At 46.9% G+C, this 17,994-nt stretch overlaps 1 protein-coding gene and 1 long non-coding RNA gene across 7 annotated transcripts in view; one reads left to right on the plus strand and one right to left on the minus strand.

The window, feature by feature from the left end:
* IKZF4 (IKAROS family zinc finger 4) overlaps positions 1-17,994 on the minus strand; it is a 33,064-nt gene that overhangs the window by 14,183 nt on the left and 887 nt on the right. The window contains exons 2-7 of one of the 6 annotated variants that reach the window (XM_030939218.1): positions 14,800-14,877; positions 7,235-7,286; positions 5,670-5,771; positions 3,420-3,569; positions 1,553-1,646; positions 151-255 (exon numbers count right to left, since the gene is read on the minus strand). In XM_030939218.1, coding sequence (XP_030795078.1) covers positions 151-255; positions 1,553-1,646; positions 3,420-3,506 — 286 coding nt within the window. In that variant the 5' untranslated portion in view covers positions 3,507-3,569; positions 5,670-5,771; positions 7,235-7,286; positions 14,800-14,877. Of the gene's footprint in view, positions 1-150; positions 256-476; positions 1,647-3,419; positions 3,987-5,669; positions 5,772-7,234; positions 7,287-14,556; positions 14,741-14,799; positions 14,878-17,994 lie in introns of those variants that run through there. The other 5 variants (XM_030939217.1, XM_030939220.1, XM_010377818.2 and 2 more) reach the window with 5 other exon arrangements.
* Positions 218-16,214, plus strand: LOC115899978. Its single transcript, XR_004059622.1, has 3 exons — positions 218-280; positions 14,616-14,755; positions 16,035-16,214. It is a non-coding gene; the product is annotated as an uncharacterized LOC115899978 (long non-coding RNA).

Consider the following 17,994-nt stretch of genomic DNA (forward strand, 5'->3'; position numbering starts at 1 on the left):
AGACACTGGTCTCCTTATTGCTCTTAAGAGACTAAGCAGGAGACCAGTAGGAGGTGACGATGGGGAAATGGTTGCCAGTAGAAGGTGAACTGAAGGCCAAACGCAAAAGGGTGTGCCTACTGCCAGGAGGTGGTAGGAGGTTACACTTACCGCTGAGTGAGCGGCTGGGAGAAGAGTGCTGGCTGTTGGGGGTGCTCACCGAGGGCCCCACTGGGGCCCCGAGGAACTCCTTCTCCAGAGATGAGTCCCCGCTACCTTGGAGGAGAGAACAAGAGGGCAGGTAAAGCTGGAGCTGGAGTTATCTACTGTCCATTGCCTAATCTTTTAAAAAAATTCAGTTAAATTTGACAAATATTTCCTTCATAGCCACGTACAAGGCAGTATTGTATGCTGGGCACCATACCTTGCGCGCCCACCAGTCTGGATGCCTGGTGCTGCCTTCCGTGAGCTCAGTGGCTGGGCCTTGCCTACCCTACCTTTATCTAGGCCTGAGGGGAAGAGCATCACTGCCTGACGTCCACAGGAAGCCGGGCTGGGGCTGGGCGTGCCAGGGCGGAGAGAAAAATGGGGGCTGCAGAAGGGACAGATGTTCAGGACAGACATTCTTCCCAACTGGTCCTCTCCGGAGCCCCCAGCCAGGTTCAGGATCTGCAGGAAAGGCAACTGGAATTGTCCCTGAATCTAATGATAATATTAGTAATCATCATAGCAGCTAATGATATTAATTGAATACTTGCTATGTGCTAGGCTTTATTCTATGCACTTGAAATGAATAATTTCATTTAATCTTCACAACAACTATATGAAGTAGGTGCTAATATCATGATTTTTTCAGATGAGGCAACTGAGGTACAAAAGAGGTTATGTAACTTGTCTAAGGTTACATAGCTGCTAGTGTGGAACTGGGATCATAGACAATAAGTGTCCATGTCCTTCACCACCACCTACCCAGCCAATTGGGGGTCACCGTCTTAGTAGGGAAGAATTGGGCCCCTTAGACTTTCTAAATTCAGCAAAAATTTGATTACTCCAGAAAGTCTCCTATTGATCTGATTCCAATCACATGTTTACTATTTGATGTCCATTGACTGTTAAGTGATCAATTTATTCTCAGTATATTTGTTTTAATTTTTTGATAAATTGCTTTGTAAAAATGCTTTTTGAGGCTTTCATAATGTTTTTGGAAATCAGATCACATACCTAAAGAAAGATACGAATGTCTTTCTAAAAAAAAATCCCTCCTCCCCGCAATCTTCTGCACAAATACATAGGTGAAATAAAAATACATGTAGATAAACACACACAGAGACACAGCACATATGTAGATACATATAAAGAGAACATACCTATTGGGATAAACATACTGGTAGCCTTCTACATTATCTGCTAACATGAACATGCATGGATGTGTGCACACAGGCCTAAATATGGAAGAGAGAGAGAGAGAGAAAGAGCAAGAGAGAGTGCAAGAGAGAGAGAGGAAGCCTAAAATTCATCCCTGACGTCCACCTATTAGTACTTTACCCAATTGCCCAGCTATGTACATACTTACTTTCACAAAATAAAGATTCCATTATAAAATGGTTGGAGTCTTGGGCCTGAGGCAAGAAATCCGGAACACACCCTCCTGAGGGATCCCTCTCCAGCTTTGGTCAGTGGGAAGAAAACAACCACTCAGGACTTTGGGACCATTTCTCATTCATATCCTCTCCTAAAGTCCCATTTTCCCCATTCTATCCCGTCAAAGCCTGAGGAAATTTGTTCACTATCTATAGAAAAAGCCTTATGGCTTGAAGTGGAGTTTTCCCAGCTGGGGCTCTTTAGGTGAGCCATGGTTACCTGAAAATGTTGCCCAAAATTGGAACCACACACTTATCATGAAGTGAGCATCTCAGGATTGTGGGTTGAGATTTGTAGACTCAGAGCCAGTTTTAAATATGTCCTTTCAACTAAGTGTAGGGTTTACTAGGGTTAGAAAGGCTGAAAAGGGTATCCTCTTATTCCCTTTATTAGTGCTGACTTGCCCTAAATCACTTGATGTTACTAATCAGGGAAGAATAGGGTACTTGGTTTTGAGGCCTTGACCCTAAAAGGATGAGTGAACTTGTTGGAAATCCATCGCTGGTCCCAGCTTATTCGGCTGAGGCTGCCTCTTGAGGCCAGGGACTTGCTATATGGAGGAAAATATATTTAAAGGTACACTTAGAAACACTGAGGGGAAAGTATCCTTTGTGGCTTTCCCAATTAAGGCCCAGAAGCAGGAAGAGGAGCAGGAGTCATACCAGTAATTCAAGAGGCTCTTTGATGCTATTGCCCTCCCTAAGATTAAGGTAGGGGGAAAATCAGGCTCAAGTCTACTTTTATGGGGCTAATATATATGTATAATGAATCTGTTTCAGGAGTCAGAAAGGCTTTCGTGGGCACCAAGGATTTTGAATTCTAGCTCGGGTGAAGGGGACTAGAGTAAGATTTAGGAAGTTTAGCAGTTCCTCTCTCAGCCCCAGAAACCCCAGTAAGGGAATTTCAAAAGTCTGGGACTCCCAAGAAATCCCAGACTGTCAAAGCCAAGAATTAAGGCTGCTCTTAGGTCTCTGAGAAATGTTCTTGCTCAAAGGCATCACAGATTGGCTGAACCCCCAGAGGGCAAAGCCAAATCATGAGGTTCACATCAGAGGAACTGGGAGGTAGGTAAAGGCTGAAAAGTAGGAGGGAGAGAAAGGAACTGGGAAACAGGCCACAAGCTAAAGGCATTTCACATGTTAAAGGAGGTCAGCCCTCCACTCCTGTTGCCTTTCCTTGAGACCTTTACATAGTGGCTACATCTAGGGAATAGCCATGAGCTTGGAGAACCTCCACGCTTCTCTGCAAGGGACCTCATCATAACTGCTTTCCCTTTCTTGACCATGGGCTCCAGGGTGGCAGGATCCTAGCCTGCTAAGAGGGAATAGTGGGTAGAAGAGCAAAGAAAGACGCCCATCCTCAGCTCTTTTGTGGGGAGGAGGCTGAGGCCCCTCAGATCTCTGTTCCAGGCTGAGGCATCTGCTTGCCAAGGCTCCTCTTCCTTACCTTGATTTTCTCCACTACCCCTTCCCACCCAGGCCTGTCTGGGTATTTCACCCCAGACAGCTCTACCTCTATCCCCAAGGCCTAATCAAGATGTCACCACAGGCTCCCACTGTCCAAGTCGCCGTCTTTGCTTAGCAACACCAAACACCCTTTCCCATCCTCCGCAAGTATAAGGAGGAACGCCCCCTCCCCCGCTACACACATACACACACGCGCGCGCACACACACACACATACACACACACAGCCCCCATCCTCTCCATCTCCTCAGGCTTGGGAGTAGTTACTGAATTGGCTCCCTAGCCCCAGCACCCCCCTTCCTCCCTCCACTAGCCGCCTTCTGCCTGAACTTACATTATCCTTCCCTTGCCGGTGAGACCCTGGGGTGCGAACGCGGCCGCCGCCTTGGAAACGGCGAGGGAGTGCGGGTGGTGTATGCATGTCTGCGTCTCAGTGGCAGGCAGGGGTGAGCCCAGCCACTCACCTTCCAGGAAGCGTGGATTCCTGGAAGTGAGGGGAACCGCCGTCATTTCGCAGGCAGCAGCAGCGGCACGGTGAGCAGAGGCCCACGGCTGTAGCCAGCAAGAGCAGCTCAGCCCAGGGTGTATGTGTGTTGAGTGTGTGTGTGTGTGTGTGTGTGTGTGTGTGTGTGTGTGAGAGAGAGAGAGAGAGAGAGGGAGAGAGGGAGAGAGAGGGAGAGAGGGAGAGGGGAGAGCACGCTTGGATGTGCTTGAGGAGGGGGCTGGAGAGAATGTATATGTGTATATGGTGGGGGAGATGCTAGGCTACAGCATCCCTTTTCCAAGACAGTGCAGGGGGTGGGTGGTGGGTGTGTGCACAGGGAGGGAAAGGCAGATGCCGTTGCCCCTCGTGCCCAGCAGACAAAGAGGAACTGCACAACAAATGCCTGAGAGAGGCAAGAGTGTGTGCGAGAGAGAGAGAGAGAGAGAGAGAGAGAGAGAGAGAGAGAGAGAGAGAGAGAGAGAGAGAGAGAGATGGATGGGCCTGCGGGTGGGAGGGAGAAAGGGGGGGCCCCAGGGAAGGCCCAATCCTCTGCCAGCTGGGGAAGCCAAGGCCCCAGAGGTCATGGGGCCCAGGACACGGACAGCTTCAAGGCTCTCAGATCGGCAGAAAGCCCCTCCCCCACCAAACTCTTTCCCTCCTCCTCCAGGAGGAAGGTTGCTCTCTAGATCTGGGGACTGACAGCCTCCTCCTTTCCAGCGCAGAGAGGGCCCAGCAGTCTGGTGTCAGGCTAGTGTTGCTCCATGGCCCTGAGACCTTTCAGATCCCAGGCAAAAAGGCTGGTAGGTCTCCCCACTTCCCCTCCCTCCTGTGCCCCTGGGGCCCCAGCAGCCGAAAGCCCTGGATGAATCCGCCCTCTATCAGGACAAGGCCTCTGCTCCCTTCCCTTTCAGAGGAGCTGCTCACTGACAAACTGACCTACTTTGGAAGACTACATTTTCTGATTCCAAGAATTTGGGGGTGGGAGGGGCTGTGAAACTTTGGGTTGCCTACCCCTGAATCCCTTTCTACCAAAGTTCTCTTAAACATTTAACAGTCTCAGAAAACGGGGCAAGCACTGCTCAGTCAATTAATGGCATGAGCTGGGTTTGAGCAACTCTGTTTCCCTTGAAAGATAGGAAAATGGAGGGGGTGGTTATCTGTCCCGTAAATTAATAGACTCTTGCTTATCTCCCCCTTTTCCCTGCCCCAGAAAGGAATGATCTGTAGCTTTAAAAAGAGAAAAGGGGAGAAAAGATGGATTTTCTAAATCACGTTCTGTGAGGAATTCAAATCTCTTGGAAGAACAGGAGAGATACCCTTTTCATCAAGTGGCCTGATGAGGGAAGGTCACCTGGTGTGGAACAGAAGAACTGTGGGGGCCTGTGGAGTTTCGCAGTGTGCTTCAGGAGGGCTGCGTGCTGCAGCCTTTCCCTCTGCTTCCATATGACTCTTCCAGGAGAGATGGGTCAGTGATGAGCACAGCTTTGCCCAGTCCTAAGAGGGGTACTTTTCAGAGCTAATGGTAGCCCTACTTTGACTTTCCCCTTTCCCTTTCTAAGGTAGCTGCTGACATCTAGAATTCTCAAAGTACAGAGGAGGAGTTCCTGGCCTCCACTTCCATTCAAAAACCATCCTGTGCAGAGGCCACTTCTTATCTAGGAAATGCCAATCTGCTGAAAGCAGGGAAAACTTGGCTTCATAGCACAGTGAAGCAAATCACCTCAGTTTTCCACGAGTATCCAGTATTCTCCATAAACAGGTTTGAAAACAGCTCCATGGGATTTGTAGTTTCTCATTTGCCTGCTTTATGGCAGGGACTGGATTTTATCCATCTGAGTGTTCCCCAGCACTAAAGCAGGGTCCTGAGTGTACTTGTTGCTCAGTAGTGGTTTTCTGAATAGGCTTAACTGAGCAGGAGGTAGGAGGACTGGCTCGCTCCTCACAAGCGCCAAGACTTTTGTTCTAATAAAGTCTCTTCCAATTAAATGAGTCTGCCTGATCCCTGTCATTCTGTCGAGCATGTGGCAGGTATTGAATGCCTTTACCCATTCCAACTCCTTCCCTCCTTAAACAAGAAAGGGGCCAGAGTCAACATCTTACCTTACATTACCCGGATGTTGCCAATGACTCTCATATGTGTGTCTGACCCATCTTGTCTGACCCATCCTTTAGTGCATGCCAATAATTCCTTCATTGGTCCTACTTTAGAGTAAAAAATAAGCTATAGGTCATTTCCACAATGATGCTTGGGTTTCTGATAGGGATACTCATCACATCAAAACCGAGTTTTGGTTTCTATTATTTCTTTTTTTTTTTTTTTTTTTGAGACGGAGTCTCGCTCTGTCACCCAGGCTGGAGTGCAGTGGCCGGATCTCAGCTCACTGCAAGCTCCGCCTCCTGGGTTTACGCCATTCTCCTGCCTCAGCCTCGCGAGTAGTTGCGACTACAGGCACCCGCCACCTCGCCCGGCTAGTTTTTTGTATTTTTTAGTAGAGACGGGGTTTCACCGTATTAGCCAGGATGATCTCGATCTCCTGACCTCGTGATCCGCCCATCTCGGCCTCCCAAAGTGCTGGGATTACAGGCTTGAGCCACCGCGCCCGGCCAAGTGTCTATTATTTCTTTTTTTTTTTTTTTGAGACAGAGTCTCACTCTGTCGCCAGGCTGGAGTGCAGTGGCATGATCTTGGCTCACTGCAACCTCCGCCTCCCGGGTTCTCCTGCCTCAGCCTCCTGAGTAGCTGGGACTACAGGCATGCGCCACCACGCCCAGCTAATTTTTGTATTTTTAGTAGAGAGAGGGTTTCACCATGTTGGCCAGGATGGTCCCGATCTCTTGACCTCGCGATCTGCCCACCTCGGCTTCCCAAAGTGCTGGGATTACAGGCGTGAGCCACTGTGCCTGGCCTAATTTTTGTATTTTTAGTAGAGACAGGGTTTCACCATGTTGCCCAGGCTGGTCTTGAACTCCTGACCTCACGTGATCTGCCTGTCTCCCAAAGTGCTGGGATTACAGGCGTGAGCCACGGTGCCCAGCCTTGAGTCATTATTTTAAAATGGAGACATTTCATATAAAAATTTGGATTTCTGATTTCTCTTAAACATTTAGAAGTTTTGGCCACACTAGATACACACTCCTGCATGACAAGTTCTAGTGGACACTGAAAGCTGCTGTCCCTTTAAGTGGGACATATGTTCCCCACTTCATGACAGCCCCCACCATTCTTTTCTGCTTATTATCCTAGCCTTACTTCACTCATTCACATGACCACCTGGCCCTTGCAGGCCTTTGAGGTTTGAAATCTTGTGCCACTCTATCTGGATAGAACAGGATTTCATGTTTGGCTGGTGACTTCAGAGCAAAGGAGAAGGAACCACGTCTTCTTTCCATCTATTTGCTTCAAATTATTCTTCTAATGATGTCCGCTCATATTCCCCTCCTATTCCCTTCCTCCATCCCCCAAGAAGTCTGGAAAAGAGAATTACTATTTAGGGAATATAAGATCACCAAAATAATTGCACACTACCAAGGGCCACCAAGCAGGAGAGTTAGCTATGTGACTGGACATTTAGAGGCTATGTGCCTAGGCTGAAGGCTCTCTGCTCTGCTCTACAGGAGAGGGTCTGCTTCCAGCCCCTAACAAACAGAACACACAGAAGGCATACCAGACATATAGGAGCGGCCATTGCAGTCTTCTATGTCCATTTTAAAGAGATTCTGTTGAAAGAGAAAATAGCTGCTATTAGAAGATAGCTCTGGGAAGGGAGGAGGCTTTTCTTTAACATTCTTGAGTTAGCAAGAAACCTAAAGGAGCACTTAAGCATGGTCTGATACTATCCTAAAGAAGAAAAACCTTAGCCAGGCACGGTGGCTCAATGCTTGTAATCCTAGTGCTTTGGGAAGAAGGTGGGAGAATCGCTTGAGCCCAGGAGTTTGAGACCAGCCTGGGCAATATAGGGAGATCTCATCTCTACAAAATATAAAAATAAATTACGCATCGTGGCATGTGCCTGTAGTCCCAGATATTCAGGAGGCTGAGGTGGGAGGATCACTTGAGCCTGGAGGTCGAGGCTGCAGTGAGCTGTGATCTTACCACTGCACTCCAGCCTGGGTAACCAAGTGAGACCCTGTCTCCAAGAAAAACCTTACACTTTGTCCTGATGAAAGACAATGTACCCTGATTTACAAACTCCACTATTTCCTCCAATTTACAACTTCTGCAGGCCTCCCCAGCCTCTGAGGTGGAGACATTATCTTAATCCAGAGTGGTCCTTGATTTTGAGATTAGACTGTGTACGTAGGTGTATGTAGGTGGAGGTTACACCTCAGCCCTGAGGAGGCAAAGAAACAGCCCCTTAGAGGCTCTATACCTCAGTTAAATATGGGTTAGTATTAAGAAGCTGGGTTCAGTCATTCAAGGGATTCTGTCTGGGAGTATGTTGTGTGAGGGATGGTGACAGGAAAAGTAGAAGATGGAGGAGAGCAGCCCACTCAGGGTTCAGTGATAAGTCCTCTACTGAAGGTGTGATAAACAAATTAAACCTGTAAATGGTTATCCCCACCCTCTCATCAATTACTCTGCTATGCTTATTTTTAAAAAGGAGGGGGGGAGTCTGAATTTAAAATGAAGGTTAAAGTCTATTTGAGGGAAGGCAAGCAGTAATTGGCAGTAGAGTATTAAACAATCAGGAACTGAGAACACTTAAAAGTGATCATTTGTTGCAATGAATTATCTCTTTAGGAGCCTGTGGGAGGAGAGAAAAAAAATCTATCTGGTGGAAATTTACATACATCCAAAATTGCGGCCGGCCTGGTGGCTCACACCTGTAATCCCAGCACTTAGGGAGGCTGAGGTGGGTGGATCATTCGAAATCAGGAGTTCAAGACCAGCCTGGCCAACATGGTGAAACCCCGTCTCCACTAAAAATACAAAATTAAGGCCAGGCACACTGGCCCACACCTGTAATCCCAGCACTTTGGGAGGCCAAGGCGGGCAGATCACCTCAGGTCAAGAGTTTGAGACCAGCCTGACCAACATGGAGAAATCCCATCTCCACTAAAAATACAAAAAAAATTAGCCAGGTGTGGTGGTGCATGCCTGTAATCCCAGCTACTCGGGAGGCTGAGGCAGGAGAATCACTTGAACCCGGGAGGTGGAGGTTGCGGTGACCCGAGATCACACCATTGCACTCCAGCCTGGGCAACAAGAGCGAAACTCCGTCTTTTAAAAAAACAAATCAAAACAAAATTAGCCAGGCGATAGTGAGTGACGTGAGTCTGTAATCCCAGGTACTTGGGAGGCTGAGGCAGGAGAATCACTTGAGCCTAGGAGGTGGAGGTTGTGGTGTACCGAGATCCTGCCACTGTACTCCAGTCTGGGCGACAGAGTGAGACCTGGTCACAAAAAATAAAATAAAATAAAATAAAATAAAATAAAATAAAATAAAATAAAATAAAATAAATAAATAAAAATTGCAACCCCCACTCATCTGATGAAAACTAAACACCCTGAGGCAGAGGCAGAAGCAAGAATGGGGCAAGGGAACAGTCTGAGTTGCTGTGGGGATTCTTGGTCTTTTTGAAAGATCTCACTGAGGCAGATGGATAAAAATTTGGTTTGCTTGCGATGGTATATTGAGAGAGGTGAGGGTGGGGGTGAGGTGGTGCGGGAAGGCACACAGAGGAAAGTATCTGTTTTCCTGCCCCCCACCCAGTTCTTGTCTGGAGTTGAGAGACTCCTTTTAAAGGCTCATGAGAAAACCTGAAACATGGGCTTACCTTCACTTCACAAAGCAATTCTCTCTTAAATTTTGTCAGAGAGATTGCTAGTATCAACCCTATTTCCCTAGGAAGCCAGGGCATAGAGAAAAAAATTCTCTAAGTTTATTAACCCTCTTTTCTTGACATCCTTCCTGGGATGAAGTGAACTTTGGGACCAGACCACTAGAACAAGCCATAGTAATAAGTGGTTCCTTGAAGAGTCCCTTAGGAACAATGATTAGAAGAGCCCAAGTCCACAGTTGTTAGAGAACTCATACTCTCTGGAACTAGCCATGCAACTTGAGATAGAGATCAAAAGATAAAGGAGGGCAGTCTGTTATTGAGGGCCCCTTTCGTTTCCAAATCATTAGATTCATAATTGCCCTTTGGGGCTTTTCAAAATGAATGGAAAGCTCAGGTTGGGCGTGGAGACCCACGCCTGTAATCCCAGCTCTTTGAGAGGGCGAGGTGGGTGGATCACCTCAGGTCAGGAGTTTGAGACCAGCCTGGCCATCATGGTGAAACCCCATCTCTACTAAAAATACAAAAAAATTAGCTGGGCATGTTGGTGCACACCTATAATCCCAGCTACTCGGGAGGCTGAGGCAGAATTGCTTGAACCAGGGAGGTGTAAGTTGCAGTGAGCAGAGATCACGCCACTGCACTCTAGCCTGGGCAACAAAGGGAGACTCCATCTCAAAAAAAAAAAAAAAAAAAAGAACGCAAAGTTCAAAGTGCCACTTGAAGCCGGGCGTGGTGGCTCACACCTGTAATTCTAGCACTTTGGGAGGCTGAGGTGGGCGGATCATGAGGTCAAGAGTTCGAGACCAGCCTGGCCAACATGGCAAAACCCTGTCTCTACTAAAATACAAAAATTAGCCCGGTGTGGTGGGGTGCGCCTGTAATCCCAGCTACTCGGGAGGCTGAGGCAGGAGAATTGCTTGAACCCAGGAGACGGGGGTTACAGTGAGCTGAGATCGTGCCATTGCACTCCAGCCTGGGCGACAAGAGCAAGACACTGTCTCAAACAAAACAAAATGAAACAAAACAAAACAAAAAAACCCCAAAGTGGCACTTGAAACTTCTCTCACACACCTCCCCATGCAGGAGAGGCAAGAGTGAGCAGGATTTTCCTGTTTTCTGCTTAGAGAAACTGAGAAAAACTGAGGCTGAGAGCAGTTAAGTTACTTGTCCCAGGGTTCATGGTGAGAATAGGACAAGAACAAGAACACAAGTTGCCTGCCTCTCTGAGGTGTCCTCCTCCTATTAAATCTTTCAAAAGCCAGGCTACTCAAGGCTTTCATGGGTTTTCTTGCTTTTCTCTGTTTTTGTTTTGTTTTTGAGATGGAGTCTCACTGTGTTGCCCAGGCTGGAGTGCAGTGGCATGAGTTTGGCTCTCAGGTTCAAGCAATTCTCCTGCCTCAGCCTTCTGAGTAGTTGGGACTACTGGCATGGACCACCACACTCGGCTAATTCTTTTCCCTGGTTCTAACATCAGGTAAGGCATCTTTTCCTTTGGTGTGATCCCTGTGGGGGTGGGGTCTGTTACTTTAAAAGGAAGAACAAGTCAAGCTGGCTCTACAGGAAGAAATATGCTCGTATTACTTTTTTGTGTGTGTATGTGTGTGCATGCAGTATGCCTAATGCCTCTATGAATGAAGGGCTAGACAAGCACTAGGTGGGCAGAACAGGTGAAGCATAGCATTCAGCTAGCACTGGCTCAGGAAGCGTATCTCATTCTTGGACTTCTGCCCAAATCGCCCCAAAACAATTTCCAGAAGGGTCTGAAGGAGTTGTTTTCTGAGTTGGACTTTCTTTCTAACAGTAAGCTGAGTTTTCCTGCTTAATTGCTCTTAACATGTGCTCTGTGACACATCTTGGGCAAAATCAGTACTTAGCTGCCTCCAGCTGGGTTTTTGTTTGTTTCTTTTTTTCTTTTTTTTTCTTTTTGAGACGGAGTCTTGATCTGTCACTCAGGCTGGAGTGCAGTGACATGATCTCAGCTCACTGCAACCTCTGCATCCCGGGTTCAAGTGATTCTCCTGCCTCAGCCTCCTGAGTAGCTGGGATTACAGGTGTGCGCCAACATGCCCAGCTAATCTTTGTATTTTTAGTAGAGGGGTTTTGCCAGCTTGGCCAGGCTGGTCTCGAACCCCTGACCTCAGGTGATCTGCCCTCCTCAGCCTCCCAAAGCATTGGGATTACAGGTGTGAGCCACCGCACTGGTTTTAATACCAAGTTGGTAACCCTGGAAGTGAGAGGGTATTGGATTGAAACTCTGCTATTCTCAGTCCTGGTTTTCTGTGCAAACCAGGAGCAAATCAGTAGATGTACTTTACTCTTTGCTCAAGTCTCCCTGCAGCACATCCCGCCCAGCCTTCCTACTCTCTACCCCTCAAAGCACCTCCTCCCCTGCCTAACCAGTCAGGCAGATCTTAGTGTCTCCTTAGAGGAACTGGGTCAAATTAGGCAGTGCCAATTGGAGACACATTGCAAGAGGAGGAGGTATAAGGAGAGGGAAGTTAGTTACATGAGACAGTTTTAGATCAAAGATCTTGGAAGGAGATTGGCTTTAAAGCAACATAACTGTTGGCCGGGGGCGGTGGCTCACACCTGTAATCCCAGCACTTTGGGAGGCTGAGGCAGGCGGATCACTTGAGGTCAGGAGTTCAAGATCAGCCTGGCTAACGCGGTGAAACCCCGTCTTTAATAAAAATACAAAAATTAGCTGGGCTTGGTGGTACGCGCCTGTAGTCCCAGCTGCTTGGGAGGCTGAGGCATAAGAATTGTTTAAACCCTGGAAACAGAGGTTGGAGTGAGCCGAGATCACGCCATTGCACTCCAGCCTGGGTGACAGAGTGAGACTCTGTCACAAAATAAATAAATAAATAAAGCAATATAACTGTGATGGGGGGGTAGACACATATGTACTGTAAATTGAGCTCTGAGTTGAATACAAAGCAACTAGAAACAATCAGTGTTCCAATTCAAAAGGAATATCTCTGTGAGGAGGGAGGAAATGCTGGTCATTGTAACCTCTGGAGACACAAATTTTCTTCCCTGTTCTTATTTATTATATTTACTAGAGATGGGATCTCACTATGTTGTCTGGGCTGGAGTGCAGTGGCTGTTCACGGGCACAATCACAGCACACTACAGCCTCAAACTCCTGGCCTCAAGCAATCCTCTCTCAGCCTCATGACTAGTTGGGACTACAGGTGCATGTGCCACTGTGCCTAGCTCTTCCCCATTTGTTTGAATCCACTTGGCAAAAACAAGAGTCCTCCATGGCCCTAGCTTTCTCCCATCAACATGATAACACATTTGAACAGGAATGGGCATCCTTTCTAGACAGATTTCCCACCAGGCTCCCTGACAGGCAGCAGTGAGGACGAATCCAGAGTCTGATTTCCAAGAGGAGATCAGGTATCAGCTACCACCCCCCTTTCCCCAGAAACATTCTCACGGCTCTAAGTATTGGTGATAAAAATGTGAGAAAGGGCCGGGCGCGGTGGCTCAAGCCTGTAATCCCAGCACTTTGGGAGGCCGAGACGGGCGGATCACAAGGTCAGGAGATCGAGACCATCCTGGCTAACACGGTGAAACCCCGTCTCTACTAAAAAATACAAAAAACTAGCCGGGCGACGAGGCGGGCGCCTGTAGTCCCAACTACTCGGGAGGCTGAGACAGGAGAATGGCGTGAACCCGGGAGGCGGAGCTTGCAGTGAGCTGAGAGCCGGCCACTGCACTCCAGCCTTGGTGGCAGAGCAAGACTCCGTCTCAAAAAAAAAAAAAAAAAAAAAAAAAAAAAAAAAAAAAAAATGTGAGAAAGTCAGGTTTTCTCTATGTGGTGGCTCTGAAAGCCTGAAATAAGACGGACATCACAAGTGATTAAAACTCTTCAAATACTCTAAAGAATCCTGTTTAATCCAGTAACACTTCAAAACTGGAATTTAGGCCGGGCATGGTGGTCCATACCTGTAATCCCAGCACTTTGGGAAGCCAAGGCAAGAGGACTGCTTGAGTCTAGGAGTTGTAGGCCAGCCTGGTCAACATAGTGAGACCTTAAAAAAAAAGTCATTTAGGCCGGGCGCTGTGGCTCACGCCTGTAATCCTAGCACTTTGGGAGGCCGAGGTGGACAGATCACAAGGTCAAGAGATGAAGACCATCCTGGCTAACACAGTGAAACCCCTTATCTACTAAACATACAAAAAAATCAGCTGGGCGTGGTGGCGGGCGCCTGTAATCCCAGCTACTTGGGAGGCTAAGGCAGGAGAATGGCGTGAACCCGGGAGGCGGAGCTTGCAGTGAGCAGAGATTGCGCCACTGCACTCTAGCCTAGGTGAAACTGTGAGACTCCATCTCAAAAAAAAAAAAAAAAAAGTCATTTAGGCCAGGTGTGGTGGCTCACGCCAGTAATCCCAGCACTTTGGGAGGCCAAGGCGGGCGGATTACCTGTGGTCAGGAGTTTGAGACCAGTCTGACCAACATGAAGAAACCTCGTCTCTACTAAGAATACAAAATTAGCTGGGGGTGGTGGTGCATGCCTATAATCCCAGCTACTTGGGAGGCTGAGGCAGGAGAATTGCTTGAACCCGGGAGGTGGAGGTTGCAGCCAGCCGAGATCAGGCCATTGCACTCCAGACTGGGCAACAAGAGCGAAACTCCATCTCAAAAAAAAAAAAAAAAAAGTCATTTAACACACGCTAATTGTGGCCTAGGGGGTAAAAGGTCATGAGCAGAATATTGTTGGGAAAGAGGGTGAAGGTAGAGAGAATGGCAAGGATCCATACCATGTTTGTGTTATTATTCCCAAACTGTAACAGGCAGAAGTGGAAAATTTTTCTCCACTTTCCCTTAGTACTTGGGTTCTGAGGTGGAGACCAGTGGTTATTAAAAAGACAGAACTTCCCATGTGCCTTGGGTGTGAGCCATTCTGGTGCTACAAGTAGAGCAAACCCACAGCATCATCCTCTACTATCTGTGCCTTCCTGAACTGAATGAAATCTGAGCAAAAACATGTTGGAATCACATAGCTGGCTCTGCTCTCTATCAAAGCTTTGCATAATTGAGGAGGAAGAAGAGGCAAAGGGGCCAGGGAAAGGTATGGAATTAGCCATTGTCTGCAAGCCCCTTTCCAGGAAAAAGATGTAGGCATCAAGCAATTTGCAGCTCTGAAATAATCTTTAGGGTCAACCTAGTGCTCTCTGAAGGAAACCCACCAACCTTAGCTCAGCTCATGTGTTTGTCTTTACAGTGGAAAGATCTGACTCATTTTTCACCAGGCTGTAGATGGTGACCTTCTGTCTACATATAATACAGTTGAAGACAGCTCAGCTTCATTATCCAAGTGCTTGGGGAGCAGTGCAGAGGGGATGAATTCCCAGGTCATCCTAGGAATGGCCAGTCTCTAAAATAAAAAGGGGTAAGAGCTGAAAACACAACACCTGGGCAGGGGGAAAATATCACCTCATTGTCTCCTTTTAGATCTCAGATGGATGCATCTTTTCTCTTGTTCTTTGCACTTCTCTGTCCTCCCCATGTAGACTGCAGAAGAGAGAGAAGGCTAAGGTTTATGAGTGGGAGAAGAAACAATCCTATCCCTCCCATGTCTCATTTCAGGACATAAGGAACTAAGGAAAAGGGCCAAACCAAACACATTAAATCACTAGATATGATACACAGGAGATGATACTTTTTGGGGTTTTTGGGTATACCCCAAAGTATAGCTCTCTGTTGATAGAAAGTCCTCACAAAGTCACTGCTGTTCAGTGGTATGTTTGGGCAGGGGTACAGAAAGTAGAGCAGGGAAATTCAATTTGAGTTTTATAATAATCAGTTTTAAAGCCAAAGATGCCCAAAACAGGATCAGCGCTCTCAAGTGAAGTTTGAAATTACAGGGAAGTCTCAATGAACTATTCTGACTAGGGTACAGTAACAAAAAAATGTAGAAGAGACAGGAACAATTGCCTTTGATTGCAATTGTAGCCAAAAGTCCCTAATACATGCTGATCAAAAAAGCTCACTGTTGTCTGGGCCAGAAAGATGTTTTCAGGCTCCACTGCTAATAGTTTTGCTCTGACAATCCAATTTGGTAAGCCTCTCTTCTTCATGTGGAGGGTCTAGGGCAGGGGTACTCCAGGACCTGAGGAATCCTGGAGCTGAAATGGAGTTGAAAGATGACCTACAATTTCCTGGTTTTTAACAGAAGAAACTAAGCCCAGTCACCCATCTGGTTAACAACAGAAGTAGGACATGTAGAGCCCAAGTTACCATTAGAGGGTTCTTTCTACTGGAACACTTTATTAAATCTTGCCCCAGTTGGAAGATTTGGGCCACCCTGTTTGCCTTCTTTCTTGGGTTATTAAATGAATGGTTTTTGGGTCTGCGTCTTGGTGACCTAAATACTTGAACAGGAAACACAGGCTTATGAATGGGAGGATAAATAATCCTCTTCCTCCTATGTCTCTTTTCAGAGATAATGGACCTGAGGAAAACCCCAAACTAGATGATCATTAAGTCTCTTTAAAGTAGAAACGGCCTCTTAGCTCGAGGACTACCCCAGCATATGTATTGCATCAGAGCCTACAATGTGGATCCTACCCCCAGCTGGACCAGGTCATTCATATCAGCATTCATATCAGCACTACCCTTTCTTAGATGCTTTTGTCTGATAAACTTTGAACCTATCTCTCTGTTTCCAGAACAGAGTTCATAACTCTTTTAAGAAGAGGAAGCAAATCAAAGCCTGGAATTTAAAGCTTTCTTCAGCAGAGTCAACAGACCAATAAAGAAAGGGAGTCCCTCTGCCTGTGGTATTGTCCACACTCACAGGGTCCCATACTCATATTTGTTCCTACAGAGTAAAATGAGGCTAGAAATACCTATCTTTCTTTTTCTTTGGCGTGTGTGTGTGTGTGTGTGTGTGTGTGTGTGTGTGTGTGTGTGTAGAGACAGAGAGAGGTGGCCAGTTGGGGAAAAAAAGAATTCCTTTGTGGATACTGCTGTGTGTGGGGGGTAGGGTGAAAGGTGGGATAAGTTTCTCCCATGCTGGGAAGTTCAAGCTGCAGATTTCAAACTAAGAGGATATAAAGAGACTTTCAGTTGCATTTTCACTGGAAAAAAGTCAGGACTTATTTCTGAGCCAAGTCCTGAAATATGCCTTACCCTTAACCTACTCAGAGGAAGGGGATTGCCCAAAAGCTACAATTCAACTAACTAACTGCACTCAGTGGGCAACAAAGACATTATATTTTGTGTTTGAGACATCAACTTCTATTGACTAGGGCAAGGTATAATTCTGAAGCTGCCAAAATGGGGGCAGCTCTCACCATCCTGAAGCCCACCCCAGAAGCTCCAGTGAAAGTTCTCTTACTTCCCAATGGTAAAGCTATTTTCTTCTTTTAAGATTTTATTTTTATCTCAGGAGCTATTCATCTGACTTCTCATGATCCAAGGGGCTGTCTGGATTCTCTGGCTTTAGGCTGTTAGTAGGGAAAGCTGAAGTCCTCCTGCAAATGATGGAGCAAGATTCACGGATCTACTGGCAGGTCCAAGAGGAGGTGAGGGATTACCAGCTGGTGCCCCAACCAAACGAAACACTATGCTTTCAAAAATTGTCTGATTTGGCCTTTTATCTGGCTTTATCCTCAGAATCTGAGTTATCTTAAGTGGAAATATTCTAGGTAGTCAGATAACATTTTCATGCTTCCTTAAGGATATTGTCCACACTCAGGCAAGGATATTGTTCACCCAGGCAAAGTGAGCAAGTAGCAGTAAGGGGAGACAGGCTTCAATGGTCATCTGGTTGACCATGATGTTGGAACACCTAAAGCTGACATGTGAGCATGTCAGGAACATACCATGCCCAACATTGATGCTTTGAGGGCACAGGCCGGGGAGACAGGCACAGTAGGAACTACTAGACATATAAGCGAGGGTTGATTCTAAGAGTCACAACATGGGACAGTTTTGTTCATGAGAGAAGGAAATGGGGCGAAATAAGGTATGCAAAAAATTTTCTGGCCAGGCATGGTGACTCATGCCTGTAATCCCAGCACTTTGGGAGGCCAAGACGGGTGGATCACCTGAGGTCAGAAGTTCGAGACCAGCCTGGCCAACATGGTGAAACCCCATCTCTACTAAAAATACAAAAAATTAGCCAGGGGTGGTGGCGGGCGCCTGTAATCCCAGTTACTTGGGAGGCTGAGGCAGGAGAATCGCTTGAACCCGGGAGATGGAGGTTGCAGTGAGCCAAGATCATGCTATTGCACTCAAGCCTGGGCAACAAGAGCAACACTCCGTCTCAAAAAAAAAAAAAAAAAAAAAAAAAATTCTGGAAGCAGAGTTCATAGGTTCTTGACCTTGGAGGGGGATTGGGGTACAATATTTCATGAACATATCTAAAGGTCCACATTCCGTTAAACATTCTACTGCTCCCAGACAGGACTAATCATAATTTTTTTAAAGGCACAAAAATAATATAGAAAATTAAAAAAGCGAGAACCTACAACTCTAGCAGCCAAGGGGTAAGAAAATGGGATTTGTGTGAGCAGGTACAGGGAAGGCTGTTTTGGTACACAGGAAGCAGGCAGCCTGCTTCCCAAGTTTGCAGCTCCCATCTGGATGTCTGCCCTGGGGTTTCCTCCGTTGCATTTCTCTTAG

This window comes from Rhinopithecus roxellana, chromosome 10 (assembly GCF_007565055.1).
Source record: "Rhinopithecus roxellana isolate Shanxi Qingling chromosome 10, ASM756505v1, whole genome shotgun sequence".
NCBI classification, from domain to species: Eukaryota; Metazoa; Chordata; class Mammalia; order Primates; family Cercopithecidae; genus Rhinopithecus; species Rhinopithecus roxellana.